Below are 21,960 nucleotides of genomic sequence, written 5' to 3' on the forward strand. Positions count from 1 at the left end.
GTTGATCGTAAAAACCAAACGAAGCAGTGATAAACTCTGCAGTTGAATGAAACAAAATTAAGTTATCAAATACTTTTATTCTTACGCATATAAAATTAATGTTTACCTAAAAAATCATCATAACAAACAGTCATTGCTATTAAGTATAATTCGATACAAGTTCAAATGGTTTGTTGTTGTTTTTTTTTTTTTTTTTTTTTTTTTTTTTACATGTGTTACATTTTAAATTCCGTAAATTGTAAATTCCGATTAACAAAATAGCATGGACTTGAAATACTCATTTACTTCCACAATTTTTTGATGGACATATTCTTCTCCGAATCCTTTTGCATGACTTTAGCAACAGCCATTTCAAAATCTTCTTGTGTTACGTGAACTCTGCGCTCTCTCAAAGCATACATACCAGCCTCGGTGCACACACCCTGTAAAAGAAAAAAAGAAAAATGGTAAATGTTGATAATAACGTAAACGTAGTGAATTCTACAATTTTACGTTACCTTCACTTCTGCTCCAGAAGCACCAGGCATGAGCTCTGCTATTTTTCTCAAATTGATACCACGTGTTAAATTCATTTTTCTCGAGTGAATTTTTAGAATATCAAGACGCGCTTCCTCATTTGGTGGTGGGAACTCAATTTTACGATCGATACGACCCGGACGCAAGAGCGCGGGATCGAGAATGTCGATTCTGTTGGTTGCCATGATAACTTTGATATTTTTCGTGGCTTCAAATCCGTCCAGTTGATTAAGAAGTTCCAACATTGTACGTTGAACCTAACAAACGAACGCAGATTTAGATAAAATTTGTAAATATTATTCAACAAATACCAATTTGGTAATAAATACGTACTTCGCTGTCTCCACCCGATCCAGATTCGATACGAGAGCTACCAATAGAATCAATCTCATCCATAAAAATAATAGATGGTGCGTGTTCTCTGGCCATAACAAAGAGTTCCCTGACCATACGTGATCCCTCCCCAATGAACTTCTGGACGAGCTCGGAACCAGAAACCCTAATGAATGTACATTCTGTATGATGAGCCACAGCTCTAGCCAGTAGAGTCTTTCCAGTACCGGGTGGACCATACAACAATACCCCCTTGGGCTGTGCAATACCAAGAGCATCAAAGAGCTCTGGATGCTTAACTGGCAGCTCTATGACTTCTTTGATTTCTTTAATCTGCTTGTCAAGACCACCAACCATTTCATAAGTTGAGTCTGGAACCTTCTCCACCATCATAAGTGAAACAAGAGGATCAACTTTGTTGGGCAGGATTTTGTGGAGTGTGTAGCTTTCGTTTCTCAAGGCCACTCTTGAATTGGGAGTCACGTCATTTATATCAATGTTTTTGTCCAGATCGACGACAAATTTTCCTTCTGGATGAACCTTGACTAGGACCTTTTTTTTGTCCATTGGTTTGACAACTTCTCCAACATAAGAACCTTGCTCCTGGAGAAGCTGGAGCTCCTCACGCAGCATACGTACTAAAATTACATGCACCGACTTAATATCGTGTTTAATCAACACCAAGTACTCGTGAATAAGTAACTTTGAAAGAGTCATATACCTTTGGCATTGAGTTCATTACGCTGAGCTTGCAAACGACGAAGATTCTGGCTCTTTTCAGCTACGATGAGCTGCAGCTCCTCGATCTTTTGAATGTAATATGGCTTGAAGCCCTCGCCCTTTGCGTTTTTTTCATCAATTTCCATCTGAAAGTAAGAAAAACGATAGAATACGTAGAAAAAATGTGATGTGGGCTGTGATTGCAATGAAGGGCAATAGGTTAGAATTGATGTTTATTACCTTGTTAATAAGCGTCATTTTGAATCTTCCCAATTAGCCGATTCAAGAATGGCTTTGCGGATGTGTAGTTGAGCCCACCCTTCGAGAAGTTGCCTGAAAGAATGCAGATATTTCGTTATTTATGCTGTAATCATGAAAGTTTTTGTGGGATTGAAAATGTATTGCGGTACTTTTAAACACAAGTAGATGATGTGTATATTATAATGGTACTCTCGAAAATGCTTGTCACTACGACTCGCCACACAATCGCTTCTGCTGCTACTTGAGTAGGGGATTTTCGTGGTTGTTGGTCACCCTTCCCCTAGATCGAAGCTCTAGGGATTTTTCGTTTCGTTACGCATGACGCAAAGGGCGCCAAATTCAAATCTGCGTGAATCAAAAATAGTGGCGCACGCTCGCAAGATGATTCAACTGATTCAAGGACTTAATCTTGTAAATCCCACAATGTTTACGTTGATTGTATCATACGATTAACAGTTAAAAAAAAAAAAAAAAAAATAATAATAATAATAATAATAATATAGATGGGTAAAGTATCGAATACGCGCCTACACACGTACACCGCTTTCATATAAAAATATAGGGAATCAAGTGAGGATGAGAATGATGGTAACATATATTTGCAACAGTGCCATTGTAAAATCAACAAAGACACGTAGGTACACAACGTTGTCTATAGTTGGCACATGTATAGTAAGTATGGATATCGGTATCGCAGCCGTTGATGATACGATGAGTGTCTCGCACACACGGGTGGGGAACGGTCGCTCCACGATCCACGAGAGAGGCTCTACTCGGTGTTTGCGGCTCCGTCTCCGTCCGTCACCGCGCGTTTTCAGTTTGTCGCGTGTCTCGGCCCACGAACCACGCAAGTGCCTACTTACACAATCGCTCACTCATAACTTTATTGTTCCTATACGTATACGCGTTGTAATTGATTAAACACACACCACAGCGATTATCACCACGAGACTCGTTTATAGTTATTCATAATCGCTTTCTTAGTACATCAGTGATCCTCGTTTGGAGTTTTTTTTCGTTGCGAAATAGTGGATTCGCGGGTGTTGTTGCGTTTCATTTAATACGTAAAAGTATATACATAAATTGTTTTGTGGGTTTCTGGTGTGTTGGAATAATCAAACAACCAACAACACCATCAATAGTAATAAAAAAAAAAAAAAAAAAAAAAAAAGACATGATGTCCGAGAGCGTAACGGTGACGGTGCAAAACGGCCAGGAGGCGAACCGTGGCACCGGAGGACCGGCGTCGTCACCGTTCAGATTGAACGTGGAGTATTTTCGTACGATACCCGGTGTCCTCAAGATTACCCAGATTGTAAGTTGAACTAAAACTACAAGCTTTTCATCTTTTTTATTTTTTTATTTTTTTTATTTCAACCAGTTTCGAGTGGAAAAAAGTAAGCGTGAAAGAGAGTGGGGGAAGAGAAGGAATGTACATTTTTTTTGTAAATTAGATAACTGTTCTTCGAACGGAGCGTATCGGTTACTTCCCCCCTCCTCCCCTCCGCAGCCGCTTACCGGTTAGTTTTCCCTGGTTTACCTGCAATCGAGTTTGAAGAGTCAATACTCTGCAAGTGCACAGGGTATACTTATTGCGTATTGTGCAAAAGATAATTTAATAGATACGTAAGCGCGCGTACACACGTCACGCATAACATTAACAACTCATCCTTGCACCTTACATTACTTCCCCCGACTCTCTTTCTCTCTCTCGGGTGTCACGCCTATATGCGTTCTCTTTCTCTCTCTCTCTCTCATTCTTGGTTCTCTCTCTTTGCACGCATGTATACATATATATAAGTTCAGTGTTTTATTTAATTCACTCTCACGACGAGTCGAATGCTCCAGAAGAGGCGGGGGGGGGGGGGCTGGAAAACCGTTGCTCCGTTGCGTGCAACGTTATTGCTCTCGTTTCACCACACTGTCGTCTTATGGCTGTTGGTACTCCTTGAAATCTGTTACCGATCCCTTACCGATCTTTTTCTCGGGTTTGGAATTTTTTTTTTCATCAATGGTACAATTCTGGCGTTTGTGATGGCAAACTGATCAAAGTATACATAACTCCAGGAGATGCGCATCGAGGGAGAATCAAAGAGAGGACGAGAGTACACGCAGTGATCGTTATACGGTTCACTGAGCTATCGTAACAGTCGATGGTATATCTACAGTGTTTACTGAACACGTCGATGTACAGGTGCTCGCATTTACACGCACAAACACCCGTTGAACCGAAATTTGGTGTAAAAAAAAAAAACAAAAAAAAAAAAACAGATGTATGTCGTTTAAGATTATTGTAAATAAAAGTTATACGAGTATATCGATGTTAGCTTGTGGTGCTCGTCTGTTACCCCGATGGAGCGATCGTTGCTACAAACTTTAACATCGGTTAATGTGTTATCTGCAAGAACGAATGCTTTATTTTTTTGTCGAGTTAAATAAAACAACGAGAAAGTAGGTATAATATTTATCGATCGGCTGCAATGACTTGAGTTGCTTTAATTGGAATCGTAATTGGAAACAAAAACGCCCCTCGAAAAAAACAAAAAAAAAACTGAGCGTTTTGCCGTATCAATTATTTCCTTAGATGTCTTTGACTATTGGTTCTCCCAAAAAGTCCGATGATGCGGCCCAAGAAACCGACTCGACGATAAAATATTATCACTTCCCTATGTATATCTATACTAACGAATCGAAAACCAGCTTCTAAAGTTTTTAAATGCCGCAAATCATCAATACATCGATACATCGGTCGATGCTTCGTTTCTACATGAAATTGTCGTAGAAAAAAAAAAAAAAAAAAAAATTTGTTGTTCTCTCGCGATGCGCAATGAAAGTCTGGCTCTTTAATTTCTTAATAAGAAAATGCGATCGGTACAAGGGGGGCACCTCTGACGAAGTCGAGGGCGAGGCTCGCGTTTTTACACACACACACACACACACACACTTACACGTCCAAACCATTTAGGTAAAAGCCAACTGGGTCTTAATTCTTCGTTGTGCTCGTATACGGAGCTTTTTGAAGAACTTCCTGATGCTGCAATTTCGTCGTCATGGTCGTCGTTTACTTGTGTAAACTCTAGCTAATTAAGTATTTCGTATATCTACTTGAGGTGTTACGAACTTGATGACATAAACGTATAATCGGCAATGAGAATTATTTTTCCTTCAACTTCAAACAACCAATAACAATAATAATAATAATAATAGTAACACGCGCCAATAACGAAAAAACACAATTAGGTATAGGTATACGTTTGATGCTTTTGAAGCGCGTATCTTCTAATTCGTACATGTTCGCAGGTGCCCGATATCATATACCATGAACGAGCCTCGATCATCATTTCCTTTTTTTGTTCTTCTGAAAATATCAGTCGTGTGGTTAGTACATAACTCTTTTCCACGCGTCGCAGCGAAATGGAGGTCGTAGTCGCTGTGGATGATGTCCTCCTTCGTCGTCGTCTTTGTTGTATTTTCCTTTACTCGCAGGTATACATACCGACCATTTGTTAAATTCACGGTTATTACATGCACGTAAACGAATACGAATGTCATGCGTAATGGTCGTGCAGCATACGAAATAATATATAGGTAGCCATACAACAATATATGATTCGTCATGCCACATCCCTCTATATATAAAAGTAATAAGTAATGCGTATGAATTCAATAACATGTGGGTATACGTAAGTTGTGTTTGTAAATACATTCAGCACCTATATAACAAACACATACCTACCTCTGTACCCATCTCTGTTTTTTTTTTTTTTTTTTTTTTTTTTCCCCCCCGATGACGTTCTTGTGCCGATTTCGCAAGATCCCGCGTGTGGGCGCGACCGGTCGACTCTTCTTCTCTCGCTTTTTCCTCCCAATGCTATACGCAGGTGTAGATATACAAACGTGTACGCGTGTGGGAGATTTTTAAATTTAGCGCATCTGGTGTATTTACGCTTTATTTTATTTGTTTTTTCTTTTTTCTTTTTTTTTTTCAAATAGATGGTAAACTATATATGTAATGTACCACGTGACGCGTTCTTAGTCTTTATTTTCACGCAATAAACAATATGGGATGCTAGAAAGAGACGAAAAATACGCGTGTATATATATATATGTCATGAGCACAGTTGATAATTGGAAACACTATAAAATACTTACACCCACTCGTAAAGTCTCTCTTTTTTTTTTCACCACCACAACGGTCACCCTAGTCGATATCATGACTAAATATACGAGCGACCGTCACCAAATAAAATACCATTGACCATACCATTATTCAAGTCAATCTTTTGAGTATTAATAAGTAATACACCAATTTTATGCGGAATCTTTCGTATATGTAAGTATCAGCCTGACATTGGTATAACAATATATGAGGCGCAGCGCAGTCGAAGCGTTTTACCGCGTTTTACACGTTATCCTATATACATGCAAGTATATCATATGTATATACATATACACCGTAGAGGCTCCTTTGACCGGTTTTCTTTCGCTCTTCTTTTATATGGTGTCTTTCTCTCCCTTATAACTTACCTATACGTGTATAATATATAGTTAGCCCATGGATTTCATTATATATTATGTATCAGAGGAGAAAACAGTATATATCGGCAGTACCTATATATATACACATCATCAGCAGTGGAGCTCGAAACGCATGTATTATGTGTATATACTGCACTTATACCGGTGTGTGTTTACTATGGAGAGAAACCGGTATGCTTACGCAAGAGATCGTCCAGGCATATACATATGTCTATACACACGTCCCTCGTGCAGTATATATTATTGTATACAGCACGACTTTTGGCGTGACATTCCCGTATTTGTGGGCTTAAGTATACCGCCGTGGGCGCGCCTGTCAATTTGCTGTTGGTACACATATACGTGTAGTATTTATATCGGTATACATCACCTATACCGGTGTATAGGTGACATCGCGTACGAACGGAGTGAGAAAATCCAACAAGTATATCACGTCTCTTTCCCTCAAATTTAAGTAGAAGATGGCGAGAAATGAGAAGATGAGACATGACAATTGATGACTCGGCCCATGCAGAGATCAGATGCTGCGCAGTACTTAATTAAGCTTTGGATCGTACATATTATGAAATATGTACGCGCTTGCAATCCTATGTATATTTACAAGTTGGCGTGTATACGATTAATCAATATAAATCAGACGTGTTACGCAGTATATAGAGCACAGGTACTATATATTTGTTTTTGATTGTTCGGTAACTATATGCATGCTCATGCACACACGCCCCACCGAGATATAAATACTTATTATATGTACCGGTCAACCGTCCAACTGATATTGTTAAAAAACCGGTTGGACGATTTTTTGACGGGTTTATTGTTATTCGTCTTGGCGTCTTTTGCAGATCGGTATTGACACACTCGGCATTAGATTATTATACATCGAACGATCGATACCACGAATCGGTATCGAGATCGTAATAAGCCAACAGCTACACTCAAACGCTTCGTTTTCACCGACTGAGAGAAACACTTCTCTTTTTTTCTCGTTTTTTTTTTGCTGCACGTATTTATTGCAGTATATGTATAGGTACAGCCAGCTCTGTGTGAAGTGCGCGCGACATAATATTATACATGAACTTTATAGGTGTAGATATGGTATATGCATACACGCACGACTTATTATCGAACACGGGCTCTCCGGAGAGGAGGTGGGTTGTTGGTGTAAGTACACAGCGTGACGTTGAACTTGTTCATAACTGGTACGCATGCAAGTACACATGTATGTATTTATGTGTAGGTAGGCACGCAAATAACGGTAAACTAGACTTCTGGCGAGTATGTATTTGGATACATACACACGTATAGACTCGCAAAACCGTTCGAGTCGTCGCTGTGCCGATCGCTGCGAAAAAATCGGCACGATCGCGTATTCCTGTACACTTGTATAATTTTTTATTTGGGCGTGTCGTATATTTGTCATAGGTAGCGATCAATATCGGCATAGGTACACCCAAATATAGATGAAAAGGGTTGAACACCGCGTGTTTCGGATTTATATTTATATAAAATCCACCCATCGTCGCATGAATAATTGGGGAGTTTGGACGGACATAAATATACATGCACATCACCTATGGGGTTACACGTGTGTACCTACTTATTTATACCCTCCCATTCCGAGTGGTGTCTTTCTTTTTCACGGGAATCGCTAGAAATGACACGATGAGCTCATTTTGAACTTACCGTCTGGGATTCCGTACTACACGAGCGTATTTGGCTTTCTTGTTTTACTCGTTTCTTTATGAATAATTTTCAAGGAAATGCATCAAACAACGTTGTTAGGCTCAGGAAAAACAAAAGTTTGGGTTACACGTGAGTGACACAGTTTTCACTCAATATTATTACCGTTGCCGACACACATATCTATATTATTGTAACTTTTTTTTTTTTTTTTTTTTAATACAAATAAATACACTTGTATAGATACCGGTTTTACGAGATCCATGGCCGTGTATACTACATCAGCGGGGAATCATCCAAGTATGTGTACATAAGGCACGTGGTAAGAAAAATCACGTTAGCTCGAATCGACGCGTACGATACTTTATACCCGCAATGTAAAATATGTATTATTATTATTATTATTATTATATCCATTATCGCATTGCAGCAGGTGTGCGTGCACACGCAGACACCACACCGTTTTATCTTCGGTTCTCCCATGCTTATATATGCATAATATCATTGTGCCCAAGAACAGCAGTTCTAATAGCAGTAAAAACGTGTTGTTTACAGTAAAATATATACTCATACCAGCTCGTAACCCGTAATACCTATAATCGTCATGGGAAAACTGCACGTAGGTTTCTGATAGCAGCTAAAAGCAAAAAGCTAAACTTTTAAAAAAAGGGAGAGGGGCACTTTAACGAGAGAGTACAGGTACACGTATATTATGTATTTGTACTTTATGCTTAATCTTTTAACGGTATGGCGAATTAGTTTTAAAGGTAAGTATAATTATTGGTTGTGTGTAGGGGTAAACTCAAAGTCACAGCGATTGATTGTGACGCTGGACAAGCCGCGGATATGCAATGGATTTTCCGGACGGGCGGTATGTGTAAAGTATAATATAACGCAACCACATAGGGTTCTAATGTGTTGTACGTATAGCATCGGTTCGCACTTGTGTCCGGGCGTTACTCCTTTCATTCCCTCACGAGTGTATACCTGTATCACACATGCAACTGCAGACATCAGACGCCCGTAACTTGAATGAGCGCGCGAAAACCCGTTGGCTTTTTCTTCCGGTAACACAATACATGCAGCAAGTACAATGTAGATGTATAATTAAATATATTATGGTATTGCGTGCTCTCTGAATAATTTATTAATGTGTCTTTGTACATAATTATAACGAGACGTTTGCAATTTTTTTGATGGAGCGAGGAGTGAAAAATAAAAAATGCCCCCTTGAAACACCGAGTAAATGTCATTTATGTACGGCACCAACCATCCATTTGTACACAATTCTTTTGTAATATTTTCATACATAATTATTCAATTCAAATGAATCGCGAAAGCAAATGTATATATACATGTAGAGTATATAATTATATATGTATACGCTCTGTCGTCCAATTTTATATCTCTATTGTACCCTCGATCTAACGCGTTTCCTAGTACGCAGAGATGGTGGTGTACTTGTGTATATACATACTAGAGCCAAGAATACAGGTAAACCACTCCCACGCGTACCTTCAAGATGATCGGCATGAGTACTATAATTTTAAATATTTTTTTATAATTTTGTGGATTTGCAATTACAGTTTAGGCTTGCAAAACAGTGTCTCGATCGAAATTTACTCTTTTTTTTCTTCATAAAATCACGTATAAATGACACGATCACCTGCCCATTTTGGTGTCCCCACGTTACGCGTGTCTAATTAGGTAACAAACTCAAAAGGATCAGCTGGGCACCTACGATTGAGGATCAGTGTGGACTTTTACAAGTGGTGGCATCAAAAACCTTCTCAATTTAATAAAAACACACACGTTGATATAAATATAAAATATATTAGAAGTGTGGAGGCCAAGCGACTGTAATATTTATATCGTTTGCGCTACTTCAAACGCGTATACCTTCGTATGTATCGATACGTATATGTATATATACCAGTACTTATATATCAATTCATGCTTGCGCGTAACGATCGATGGAGGATTTTTCGTTCAAGGGGTTGAAAAAGTGTTGCTATGCTGCTCCTCGTTAATTGTACCTACTTTTGGAAAATTGAATACGGTTGAATTTGAAAAAATAATGATATTTTCGCAAAAATTTCCATTTTTAATGAATCGTTGGTTTTTAATTTTTCTCAATGCCGTTTTTTGTGGATGCCTACCTATACTCGGGAGAAGCGGCTAATTCCGTGGAAAAGGCAACTTTCTTTGCCTATATAATGTACTCTCCAAAATGGAATCAGTGAAAATGAGGTAGCTTTTCCAGTAAATTCATTTCTGGTGTACTTACTTACGCCGCAACGCTTGAAATTACTAAATTTAAATAAAAAACGCGGTGTACAATGCCGGTAAGTTGATGATGTTTGGCTGGCCAAGACAATTCGAGTACCCGCATGCATAAGATTATAGTGATGAAATTTCAACTGATAAATCTAGCGACTACTCGTGTGTTTAAGGGGCACTCTTTGTACAGATAACAATAGGGACTTATCGGCATTCGTCACTTTGGTTTTCGAAATGATTCATGATTTTTCGTTGTTTTTTGACCCACTTACACGTGTCCAACCGAGTATTGACATATGACGATTTTCCTCCGTATATTTTAACTTGTTGAGTAAGTCCAATTTTCTTTTCCAATTAAGACACACTCGAAGATGTCCATTTAGTAAAAGAAACATATATTGATCACTTTCTCCGATGAATTTTAACAATAAACATGACGCAGTACGCATAACATCACAAGTGGTTTATCAATTTTTTTTGCCCACTACCTACATATATTTGTGTACATTTAATATTTATCCCTCATATACACTCACAACGTGTTCGCACTTGCGCTCTTGAAGCATTAAATTAACATACTCCAAGTTTATTATCTCTATATATATACAACCACAAAGAGATGAAAAAAAAAAAAAAAATGGACGTTAACAAAGTATAGTTGTCCTCTGTGTCATCTTGCACGAGAGGCCCAACAACCTAAATGGCCAAAGCGGCACATTACGGAGTTTTAGCAAAAAAAATGTTCATCTTTATAGTCCCTCGAGCGTAGGTGCGAGCATGTAACCAGGAAAAAACAAAACGCACGCCTTGCCATTTACGAACATTGCTCCGCTTCGAAGGTCACACGCTTCATTGTATATATTATATTGTGCATATGTATTGCGTATCTATGTGTGTTTTTGCGCGTCATTTATCCATTTATGTATTTATATTGTATACCCACGCTCGTGGTGGTAATGCATAATATATACCTACATCGCCTTACGTAATCGGCACTGCTGTATCATATAATACATGCTCGGGTGCCCGATCAGGATGATGACGTCCTCTTTTGCTCTTTAGGCTAAATGCTGCTCAAAAGTTTTTTTTTTTTTTCTTTTTCTTTTCTACAGATCTGTGTGCGACACGCACCTCTCCCACGATAAGTGAAAAAGGACTTACGAGCACTCGTTACGAAACTTCTTTTTGTCTTCTCCGAACGTAAAATCTCTTCCCCTAAATATTGTGAGTAAGTTGACACTGAAACAGCACGCGTGTGTATAATTACATTGGCTATATATGTATACCTACTTACCTAATGAAAGGAGAAAAGCGTTCCTTTGGCGCGCAAGGACAGAACCCCCCCTAGCTTTTATACATGTAAATACTTGATTATTTTTTTGCAAAAACGTACCGCTTGCCAGCCGATGCTAATGAAATGACGGACAGTGGCCGGAATTTATATAAATACAATGTCGAGCGTCGAGCTTGCAAGTATACACATTGCGTGTGATACAAACGCAATGTACATGTATGGGTACGTGCGTCTTTTTATCGTCCTCACACTCGTCATTGCTTGTTGCGTATGATTCACATATTGGCTCGTATTTTGGTGACCGAGATATCGTAAATTTTTGTTTTGTACGATTGGAAGTAGAAAAAATAAAAATAAATAAAGATCCGCTGGTATGTACACAAGTATACAGGTGCGGGGTTGAACGCGATCGATACTAATTTCGTGAAAACCAGAAAGTTGAAATGTGTCATTATAGTAATCGAGCCAATTGCTAGTTGGCATCTTAATGAAAAGTGCGCTCGTTTGACGTATATATATATATGTATAAGAAAATTTTCCGACGTGAAATTTCTCTTACAGCATACTATTAACCATATTCATACCAATGTACGTTATAATGTACTCCGGTACTATAGTCGAAAGCCCGCGCATAACCGTTCTAGTGTATATGTATTTTAATTACTGATCAAAATTATAAAACCCCAATTAGCTGCATACCTAAATCTTTCGACATGAATTTTCAGTTTTAATTGCTTCGAAAGAAAAAATGTAATGGGCATGATTTAAACAATGAAGAAAACTGTGTGTCAAAATACTTGTACATCAAAGAGACATCGCCGCATTGTTTCGTGATTACATTATGCATAGCAACGTATAGCCACACTGCCATTTGAGTGTGCACAAATAATATACATACATGTACTATTTTTTTTAAGGTAAGTTTGTGCAGATGAAAGAATTTCAACTTTGGTAAAGAGGTATTTTTTCATCCTTTTGTCTTTATCTTTTATTGTCTCGAGTGGATAAGTACCTAATAATAAAAAAAAGAACAAGAAGAACCGATTACAAAAGCAACGAAAATAGCTTTTTTTTTTCAACCATCAAAAGCGTGATAACAAAAAAAAAAAGAAAAGATGTAAATATATTTCTCATTTCTCTGCACTCAATTCCCCCTAATCCAATGCCGAAGAACCCATGATTTCTGGCGTTGTACCTATCGAAAAATTGTTACTTCGAGAATACGTCAAAATCAGAACAATTGTGGGGTATACATATATACACGCAAGATAAGCTATCGAGAAACATCGAAATGGAAGCTCAATGGTAAAATACACGATAATGCGCTCATAAGCGAGTGTATGATATACCTGTATACACGTGTATGTGTGTGCGGCGCGTATAAATTATTAAGGAAGTTTATAGCCCGAGGCAGCCGTGACATACACCAAGTTCCGTTGTTTGAGGTCTATAACTCCCATGTGCGATACACCTCGCGTATACTTATACTCTTTTGGCATTGATAAAGAGTCGCCGTGAAATTTTCAGCACACATATAGCTCCGGTGAATGACGCTGTAGTGCTTTTTACTCTCCAGACAAAGGGGACGGGGGCAACTCGATTAAACAGTTATGGCTCGAAATGAAAAGAAATAATGGCCAAAAATGGCTAAATTCATCAAGAGTTGGCGAACTTCGGGACTACATTTATGTTGTATAAAAGAAAGACCTGTGGATAAATACAATATGTTACATTCATCCCGAAGGAAGACTCATAAACTATTGTGTCGCAAGAGAAGCGGAAAGGAACGTAAGAAGAAAGTCGCTCCGCTGAAGAAACAGCGATGCGCTGTATGCGTTCCTCCCTTTGGGGGTTCGAAAAAAAAACTAAAAAATTTTTTACATTTATTTTGTTAAGTCAATCCCCATTACGTATTTTAACTCCTTTGTGACATTGTCGAAACTGCAGTCGTTCGTTACTCAAAATTATCATATCGAAGGCTTCGAACTACTTGTTCATACTATGTAATAAATAAACATTGTTGATTACGTGCTTTATGCAGAGATGAGTATATAGACTACTCGACTCATCTCTGCTTTACGTTTACACGTGCGAACAAACGTTTCTCACGTCGCTCTCCTCAAAAACGTACATGCACACTTTTGTCTCTAAAAAAAAAAAAGGAAAAAATGGCCCTTGTACCTCGTTACTCGATCCTGGATGATGCATATACTACGAATTGTGTAGTTATTAATTAGGCAAAAGTGAAAATTTTCAAAAAACTTTCTCCCTCCCACGTTCCGTACCTACGCTAGGTACTACTGCACTGTTCCTCTAGCAATGTAGCCGTGAAGGAGTATATATACGACCTGAGCCAGCATCTATTTTTAGAGCCAGCGGCTGGGTAGGCATATACATGTATATGCATTATATGTATACGATATAATGCCGTCCAGTTCGTGGTGTGTACCAACAGACCAATCATACTTTGGCTTCTATGTGTGCATGTACAAGTACTTGCACAGCTTCTTCTTCATATTCTCGACGCCTCGTTTAAACTTGAGTGTATACCACAATATGTACTTAAGCAATGCATCAGCTGCGCCTACAGATCGTATCCACGCAACGGTACATGATTTACGCTCCTGATAAGAAGTGCTTCCAAGTAGGCTCTCGCGTCGTCGATGTTTGACGATAAGCAGTCACTTTCATTCAACAGCAACGATTGTAACACAATGATACTATGTTAAGCTCCATATTGTCTCTTTATGGGATATTTTGAAACATTTCGATTGATAAGTGTAACATATACCCAATAGATTAAGTAGAAGGTCATGGACACGAGAGACACGTGGACTGCATTTTTTTTGCCACGTACGTTATGTACATTGTAATATTGAATGGCTTCGTAGACGTGGTCCACTGTAAAGTCTCCGATCTCTTGAAAAGCTCGCTCCCCCGCTACGACTATATTTAGATCCATGTGTTTGTTACGCGGAGTCATGGGTTCATCAACTCCCCGAGCGCTGGTGTCTTATATGTCATCCGGGGAATCCCCGGTTTTTTTATCTTCGATCCAAAAAATCAACGACGGCTCCTTTTATTTTTTAATCCATCGGTCCCAAAAAGGTATTCTATACGCGCGAGTTGACAGTGAAAGAAATGTTGAAGTATACAGTGAAAGAAATTATCCGAGACGGTTGTCCACTATGCCAACGACGCCGGCAATGGCAATAGCGAGCTCGTACAGTTCGCCAAAATAGCTACAAAAAAAAAGAAGAAGAAGAAGAAGAAGAAGAAAAAGAATTGTTTTAGCGACGAATTTTGTATGGGAGAATTCATTGTGCGTACTTATATATCGTTATACAATACAATTTGGCTTCGAATGAGGATGCAACGTCAATTGTGCATTTTTGTTAATCATATTATGTATATCATAGTAATTAGAAGTTGTTATCATTATTATTATTATTAGATGTTATTGTTTTACTATGCCTACGTGTGCATCGGAAAAAAAGGAAAAAATATTATTGTACGTTGAACGAGAGAAATGTGCGATTAGACAAAGAAAGCCAGTCGACAACTCGTGAAAACGAGCCACATAGAGTTGCATTGATTGCCCATAGTTCCCTTGCCCACGTGTATTATATACCCGTGGCGTAAAGTTGGATCGATGCTGTACGTACAGTCGTGTGTACACAGTCGAGGGCCATCGTCGGAGCCATGGAAGCGGCACCGCTCGACTCCTGGCTGAGCCGCTCGCGTGAAAAAACCACCGACGAGACGGACACCGAGAAATGCTCCCTCAACCGATCGCAGCACCGCTGGACAACCGCCACACCCGAAGGCGTCGAACGGGTGAAATTGTCCCGCGAGGCCCAAGCCCTTCTCGGCTGTGTCGTCAACGAGGACGTGTACCTCGAGTGCCCCTACGCCTACGTGCCCCGGCAAGCTCTGCTGGAAGTTTCGCGACGCGAGGACACGACCCTCCACGGGCTATCCGGACGAATCGCTGCCTCCACGGCGGATTGGCTACTGGTCGGGTACGCCGAAGACAAGATCACCGGCCACCCCGATGGAGCAGGTGTGAACTCTTCTTTGTTACTCCCTATACTTGAAAATGGGCACTCGTGGCCCCGATGACCGGCGATCGCATCCAACAGATTTCGCGATCTGCACGAGCAAAGAGGCCTGCCGGGCCGTAGCCGGCCGCAACCGTTGGATAACGCTTCGGCTCCGAGAAGGGGCGCGCCGCCAGGTGGAGAGGCTCGCCGGGCCGTGGCGCGAGGGAGGATCGGCAGCCGAGATAGCGTCCCCGCGTCCCGTGGGCCCGACGCGCGAGCTCGACCTCCTCGTGCCCGTGGCCGAGCTCCTCCGGCCCCGTGACCTCGCCGACGCCCGCGACACCTGCGCCGAGCTCGCCCCCGAGGAGGCGGACAACCACCCGAGGGTCGACCTCGCCCGACTCGCCGGGGCTACCCAGACCCACCTGGGCAGCCGGCACTCCGAGGCCCAGACCTACCCCGCACGGCCCACCAACCAGTGGACGCAGCACGAGCTCGAGGTGCCCCGGGAGTTTGCCGACCTGTGGGCGCACCAACAGCAGGAGGAGGAAGTAACGAAAGACGAGGTGGAGGTAAAGGGTAACTTTGGAGAAATCATGTACGCACACACGAGACGATGGGTTTGGAGGTAATTTTGACCAACAGGATGAGGAAGCCCCGAGGGAAGAGGGGGATGGTGATGACAACTCGAGTCCAGATGGGCCGAAGAAGGAGCTCGTCAGCGAGGAGGCGCTGCGACTCGCGGAGAGGAGGAGGCTCGAGTGGTCCAAGCTCGCGGGATTCGCGACCGGTTGGGCCACGGAGATCGACAACACCGTCTCCTTCAACGCCTCGATCAACCTCCACGTGAACGACGCGGCCAACCTGAGGGGCGACGCCCCACCAGCGGGAAGACCGGCAATCGGCGAAACGAGCTATCCCGAGTCGACGATCCTACTGGACTTGGACACGATCGGCAAGACGAGGTACTTGCTAGCTGCCTCCTGGCACCCCGAGAGAACCAATTTCCTCGCTTGCGCCTACTTGGACCCCACCAACGACACGTTGGACGATGGCTTGGTGGCCCTGTGGATCTTGTCGGATCCCCTGCGGCCAAAGTTCCTCCTAAAGTGCGATCAGCGAGTCTCGGCGTTGTCGTTCTGCCCAATTGGGAGCTACTCCAGCATCCTCGTCGGTGGCTGCCTCGACGGAAGCATCGTCGTCTGGGAGATACCGATGGACTGGCTGGAGAGTAGCAGTGGCGGCGGTGCCGGTCAGCCCCCGAGGAGGAGGGAGGCGACGATAGCCGTGTCCTCGGACGGCAAGTCCCACGCGTCCGGAGTCACGGGGATCCGGTGGCTGCGAGTGGGCCCCTCGTCGCCGAGACCTTGCTTCGCCACGTCCTCCGGCGAGGGTGGCCTGTACCTTTGGAGCCTACCGCGATCCCTGGCCAGTCCCCCACGGGCCCTCAGTCCTCTGCGCTTGGCTCTCTCACCCGTCCACCGATTAACGATCGGCGAACTAAACGACCCGGTCACGAGCTTCCATCTCCCGTGGGGCTCGTCCGCGAGGAGGACGGTGTTCGTGGGCACCGCTGGTGGCGAGGTCGCCCGGTGCGCTTGGGAGGAGGCTGATGGCGAGTCGGAGCCGTGTCTAGCCAAGCCGGTGGTCAGGTGCACCGCTCACGACGGTCGCGTGAGGACGCTGGCCAGGTGCGACCACCTGGAGGACGTGTTTCTGAGCGTCGGGGGCCGGGTGTTCGCCCTGTGGAAGGAGGACATGCCCGAGGGGCCGTTCTACCGTAGAAGGTCGGACGCGAGGCTCGGGTACGGGGAGGGCTGCTGGAGTACCGGCAAACCGGGGACCATCGGCCTCGCCAGGCTCGACGGATCCTTCGAGGTCTGGGACTTGAAGCGCAACTCTGGCGCACCCCTCTTCCTACGGATAATCTCCAACAACGTGAGCGGCTCTCTTGTTGTACATACAATTATACATATACACCCATGTTAAATGTATGTATAAATTATAAAATTGTGCAATGCAGGTGACGCCGTACATATTCTTCCCGAGTCCTGGGGGCTCGGGGAGAGACGAGGAGAATCAGTGGTCATTCGCGGTGCTGGACGGGCCCTCGAGTTTGCGGATCTTTGCCGACGAGGGCGAGGACGAGGGCGCGGCGGCCGAGCGAATCGAGTGGCTCGAGGAGTTTGCGTGGCGGGAGACAAGGCGCAAGCTCGAGTTTCACCGGTGGCAGGACGAGTACCTGGGACGGCACCCAGCAGCTCTGAGGCGCAGGGCAGAGCGGGAACGAGCCGAGCTGGCCAGGAGGCACCGGGAGGCGCGCGACAAGTTTGTCAAGGTATACCGTTATATCTCTTGTTCGATCGCACAGTGGCCATGTACATCTCTTGTTATAGGAGCAAGAGAGGTTGGCGCGCGAGGAGGCGGAGCGCAGACGGGCGCGACGGCGCGTCTCGAGGACGGAGCTCTGGCGGCGGGAGGAGCTGAGGCGAGCCGAGATGGTGGTACTGCGGAAGAGGGGCTTGGAGCCCGCCGAGCTCGAGAGGAAGCGGGAGCCGCTGGTCTCGCTCGAGAAGCAGAGGGCGCGGAGGTGGCTGAAGATCAGGGGAGAGCTCGTTCGGGCCGACGAGATCTTGGACGAGAGGATCGCGAAGGAGGTGCTCCGAGGTAACGAGGCGGATGGGGCTGAGGACGATGACGAGGAGGAAGACTCGGACGGGGAGGCCGTGGCAGAGAGGCCGAGGGAGGAGCTGGAGCTGGAGTACCGGAAGATCAGCGAGGAGCTTTGCAGGAGAGTGGAGGCGAGCTTCGAGTGGAACGAGGCGTTCGGGGATGGCTGCAGCTGAAAACAAGAGACCTCGTGGATGATTTTTTACAACCGCGTATGATAAAATGTTAATGACAAATTAAAATAATAAACAACCACCAAAGTAGGAATGGTTTTTGTATTTCTTTCACCCTCCCCTCCCTAAAAACGTTTTTCACAACACGTGACACAAGGCTTTTGATATATTATTTGTGTGGACGAAAGGATTATTGAATCAAAAAATTAAACAATGGAAAATCCTCGTTTATATCAGGATCGAAGGTTGATTGTTGCGATTGATGTTGTAAGATTGTATTGTGGGGGTTATTGGGTAAATGAGTAAATTAATACTCCAAATTTGCGATGCGTGTGTACATTGCATCTCGAGGAAACACTCTCGATTGTAATAATATATATTATATAACTGATAATTACGTGTAACAAAGCTATCTTGGCAAACGTGGCTCATCATTGACTATTAATCTTCCAGATTCTCGGCATCATCTGCTTGATATTGGGCTCGTCGTCACCTTACGCTGCCGGTGGATGGTTCACCTTCGTCGTTGTGGTCGCCTTTATCGTGACCTGCTTGTGGTCGGTCATCTATCTTCTCTCCGTCCGCGAATCGCTCAAGATACCCATCAATTGGCTGCTCTCTGTGAGTAAACGTGCACACATACAAAGATCATCGTATCGGCAACCTCGAAAAGTTTAGGTTTTTATTTATTCGTTTGTTTTTTTTTTTTTTTTTTTTTTTTTTCTTTGCCCGTATAGGAACTCTTCAACACGGGAATCTTCACCATTCTCTACTTCACGGCATTCGTATGCGAGCTGGCAGTAGTCAGAGGTGCTGTGTATATTGCTGCGGGGGTTAGTATTACATGCATTATACTTCATTTATGCCATTTTAAGAACAAATATCATTGCAAAGCGTCAAATTAATCAAAAATACAATTATAGGTTTATATCTATCGACGCAAACAATTGGTTTTAAATACCCAAGCTTTTTGTGTTTGATATTTTTTTCCTAACGCAACATAAAAACGTACAACTATTTTTATTTGATTGTAGACGTCAATTTGTTACGTTATGAGCAAAAAATCGGAATATTTTCACATCCAGCAAAAATTTGTTGGAGATTTATTAGATACGAGTTTTTATTGTGAAAAGAAAAAAAAAATAGTTGTATTAGAAGAAAGTCGACAAACATTGATGAAATTGCATGTATTTTGTTTTCTACAGGTCTTTGGATTGTTTAATACCCTTGCATATGCAGCCGGCACGTACTACCTTTATCTGGAGCACGTGGGTAGTCAGCGTTAGGAAAAAAAGAAATCACAACAAATGCATTACACATTCACAACAAAAGAGGTGTACATGATGCAGCCGCAAAAATGGCCGTGCCATTATTCGACGTCTGTACCTATACCCAGCAGCGCGCAAGTCAGCTTGTATTATTATCTCTACGATGCATATATATATATACATATTTATTGTATACCAATATATAACAGAGTAAAGACTGGATCTCTACTGCAGTAAAGTGAAGGCAACAACATCTTGTGTATTAACTAAAACAGTCTTTCTGAAACTTTTCTTTCTTTTTTTATTTCAATACATATGGGATAGTTCTACGCGTACAAATGCAAGACTTATTGTGCTCCTATAATTCACAAGCACTCAATCATTGGATACCCATAATATAATACGCCACATTTTGTTCGTACGTTTTATTTATTAATTTTTTTTTTTTTTGTGACAGCAATGGATTTATGGTCTTTAGTTTTCTCCTTGCAGAAAAAACTCCCAAAAGCCATTTTTGTTAAACCAGTTTTTGTATTATCTTTGTATTGTAAATCCTTGCAACTTCAAATATTCTTGCTACGCCAACAATCGCACCTTTTCTCTTTCGCCATTTCCTTTTTTCCTCAACATCAAACTTAGCTTTGTCATATACCCTTGCATACAGCGTCACGGACTCTTTATCTTCGAGTACAACAATTTTTATACTTAATGTTTAACATAAAAATTCTTTTTGGGATGCAATTTATCGCATTGGTACATGCGCGTGTATCTGAACCTACTTATGTTCGTTTGTAACCACTATTGTGCCCCTTTTTTTTATGTATTATTTAATTATTATTGAATGATTACTGCGACAGCTAACATTTTTATTATTAATAATAGTATAGGTATGTTTGCTCTTACGTCAATCAATAACCACTGTGTTCTTGCTACTTCAATTTAAGTTTATTATTCTCGCTTTTTTTTATTGTACTTATGGTATATAAGAAAATGGCACACTGTACAAGATGTGAAATTTTACACATGATTTTTGGAATGTTCAAGTGCCGAGATAAAAAAAAAAAAACCGGGGTTCAGTTACCGTAAGATGCTACATAATAACAACTTTGTCTAATCAGATAATTGTTGTGGCTTTTTTTATGTCAATTCAAATGACTTTTTTGAAAAAATATGCTGCTTTTTGCGCCTTAATTTTATGTAATCTAATACATCAGAAAATTATACATGTACGTATTTATATAGATATGTTGATTGTTATGAGAAATAACAATTCTCGTAAAAAATATATTTAATTTGTTTCTAAAGATATATATGATGAGTATGAAAAGAACATTACGAAGCGAGTAAAAATAGAACTAGAATATACACTGTTATATATATACATATATATATTTTTTTTATAATCTATATGAGATTAGATTATATTAACAACTGTCGATTCGATTGTTCTCTGTGCAAAAATGTTATCGAATGCATAAAACGATCAAAGTATGGACACAACAAACGAAATAAATACATTAACGATTGAAACCATTAATTTGTTTTGTTAATTTATATTCGTCCTACCCTCGAGAAAAAAATGAATGTAAAAGTATCAGACAATGTTATTTTTTGAGTCATATTTTTATCATGGACAAAAATGGTAATTCCCTATATTTTTAAGTTATAACTGAGGTGAAGCAATATACAATATTGTACATGATTACAAGTAAATAATATGCATTTGTATAAGTCATCATCATATAAGTCATACTTTCAGAGTAAAAATTCAAGAAGTATCATTATCACATTCACCATCATTGTAAGTGGAATTTCAAGTGCAGGAGTGCCAAAAAATGTCTAAAGAATGAATAAAAGTTAATACCCCGGGTATGTATTTTAATTGCAGTCAAGGGTACCCTTAATTATTCATATAATTAAAAAAAATTTTTCAATAAAAAAGTACAATGGCACCTAATGGCACCTAATGGCCCCTTTGACCGCTCAAGTCTCCCAATGTGAATACCTTGAGTAGAAAAATCACTCCCAAAGGACAATCATCCGAACACACCCTCGCGCCTCTCGTGTCTGTATATGCATAGGTACAAAAGTAAATTATGAAAATGTATATATGTGTATAGAGCAGCTACGTCTCGCCACACCTTACACACTACTTGCGTCCGTATACAATTCAGATGTAATAT

At 41.4% G+C, this 21,960-nt stretch overlaps 3 protein-coding genes across 3 annotated transcripts; 2 read left to right on the forward strand and 1 right to left on the reverse strand.

Annotated features, from left to right (window-relative positions):
- Positions 1 to 86: 86 nt before the first annotated feature.
- Positions 87 to 2,048, reverse strand: Rpt6 (26S proteasome regulatory subunit Rpt6). The gene is made up of 6 exons (XM_014358340.2): positions 1,980 to 2,048; positions 1,810 to 1,902; positions 1,571 to 1,715; positions 850 to 1,487; positions 498 to 773; positions 87 to 422 (listed from the first exon to the last, which is right to left on the reverse strand). Exons 2-6 carry the CDS (start codon positions 1,825 to 1,827, stop codon positions 282 to 284), a joined length of 1,218 nt encoding a protein of 405 aa, XP_014213826.2. The 5' UTR covers positions 1,828 to 1,902; positions 1,980 to 2,048; the 3' UTR covers positions 87 to 281.
- A 509-nt stretch (positions 2,049 to 2,557) lies between these two features.
- On the forward strand, positions 2,558 to 21,314 carry LOC149375243 (plasmolipin-like). Its single transcript, XM_089589653.1, has 4 exons — positions 2,558 to 3,145; positions 18,963 to 19,130; positions 19,247 to 19,342; positions 19,715 to 21,314. The coding sequence occupies exons 1-4, from the start codon at positions 3,005 to 3,007 to the stop codon at positions 19,793 to 19,795; spliced, it is 486 nt and encodes a 161-aa protein (XP_089445779.1). The 5' UTR covers positions 2,558 to 3,004; the 3' UTR covers positions 19,796 to 21,314.
- Positions 15,311 to 18,512, forward strand: LOC106643181 (dynein axonemal intermediate chain 3). The gene is made up of 5 exons (XM_089589704.1): positions 15,311 to 15,686; positions 15,766 to 16,238; positions 16,312 to 17,604; positions 17,690 to 18,004; positions 18,063 to 18,512. Exons 1-5 carry the CDS (start codon positions 15,326 to 15,328, stop codon positions 18,510 to 18,512), a joined length of 2,892 nt encoding a protein of 963 aa, XP_089445830.1. The 5' UTR covers positions 15,311 to 15,325.
- Positions 21,315 to 21,960: the final 646 nt, after the last annotated feature.

This window comes from Copidosoma floridanum, unplaced genomic scaffold (assembly GCF_036245765.1).
Source record: "Copidosoma floridanum isolate Cflo_tuat_1 unplaced genomic scaffold, Cflo_Japanese_pri ptg000009l, whole genome shotgun sequence".
Classification (NCBI taxonomy): Eukaryota; Metazoa; Arthropoda; class Insecta; order Hymenoptera; family Encyrtidae; genus Copidosoma; species Copidosoma floridanum.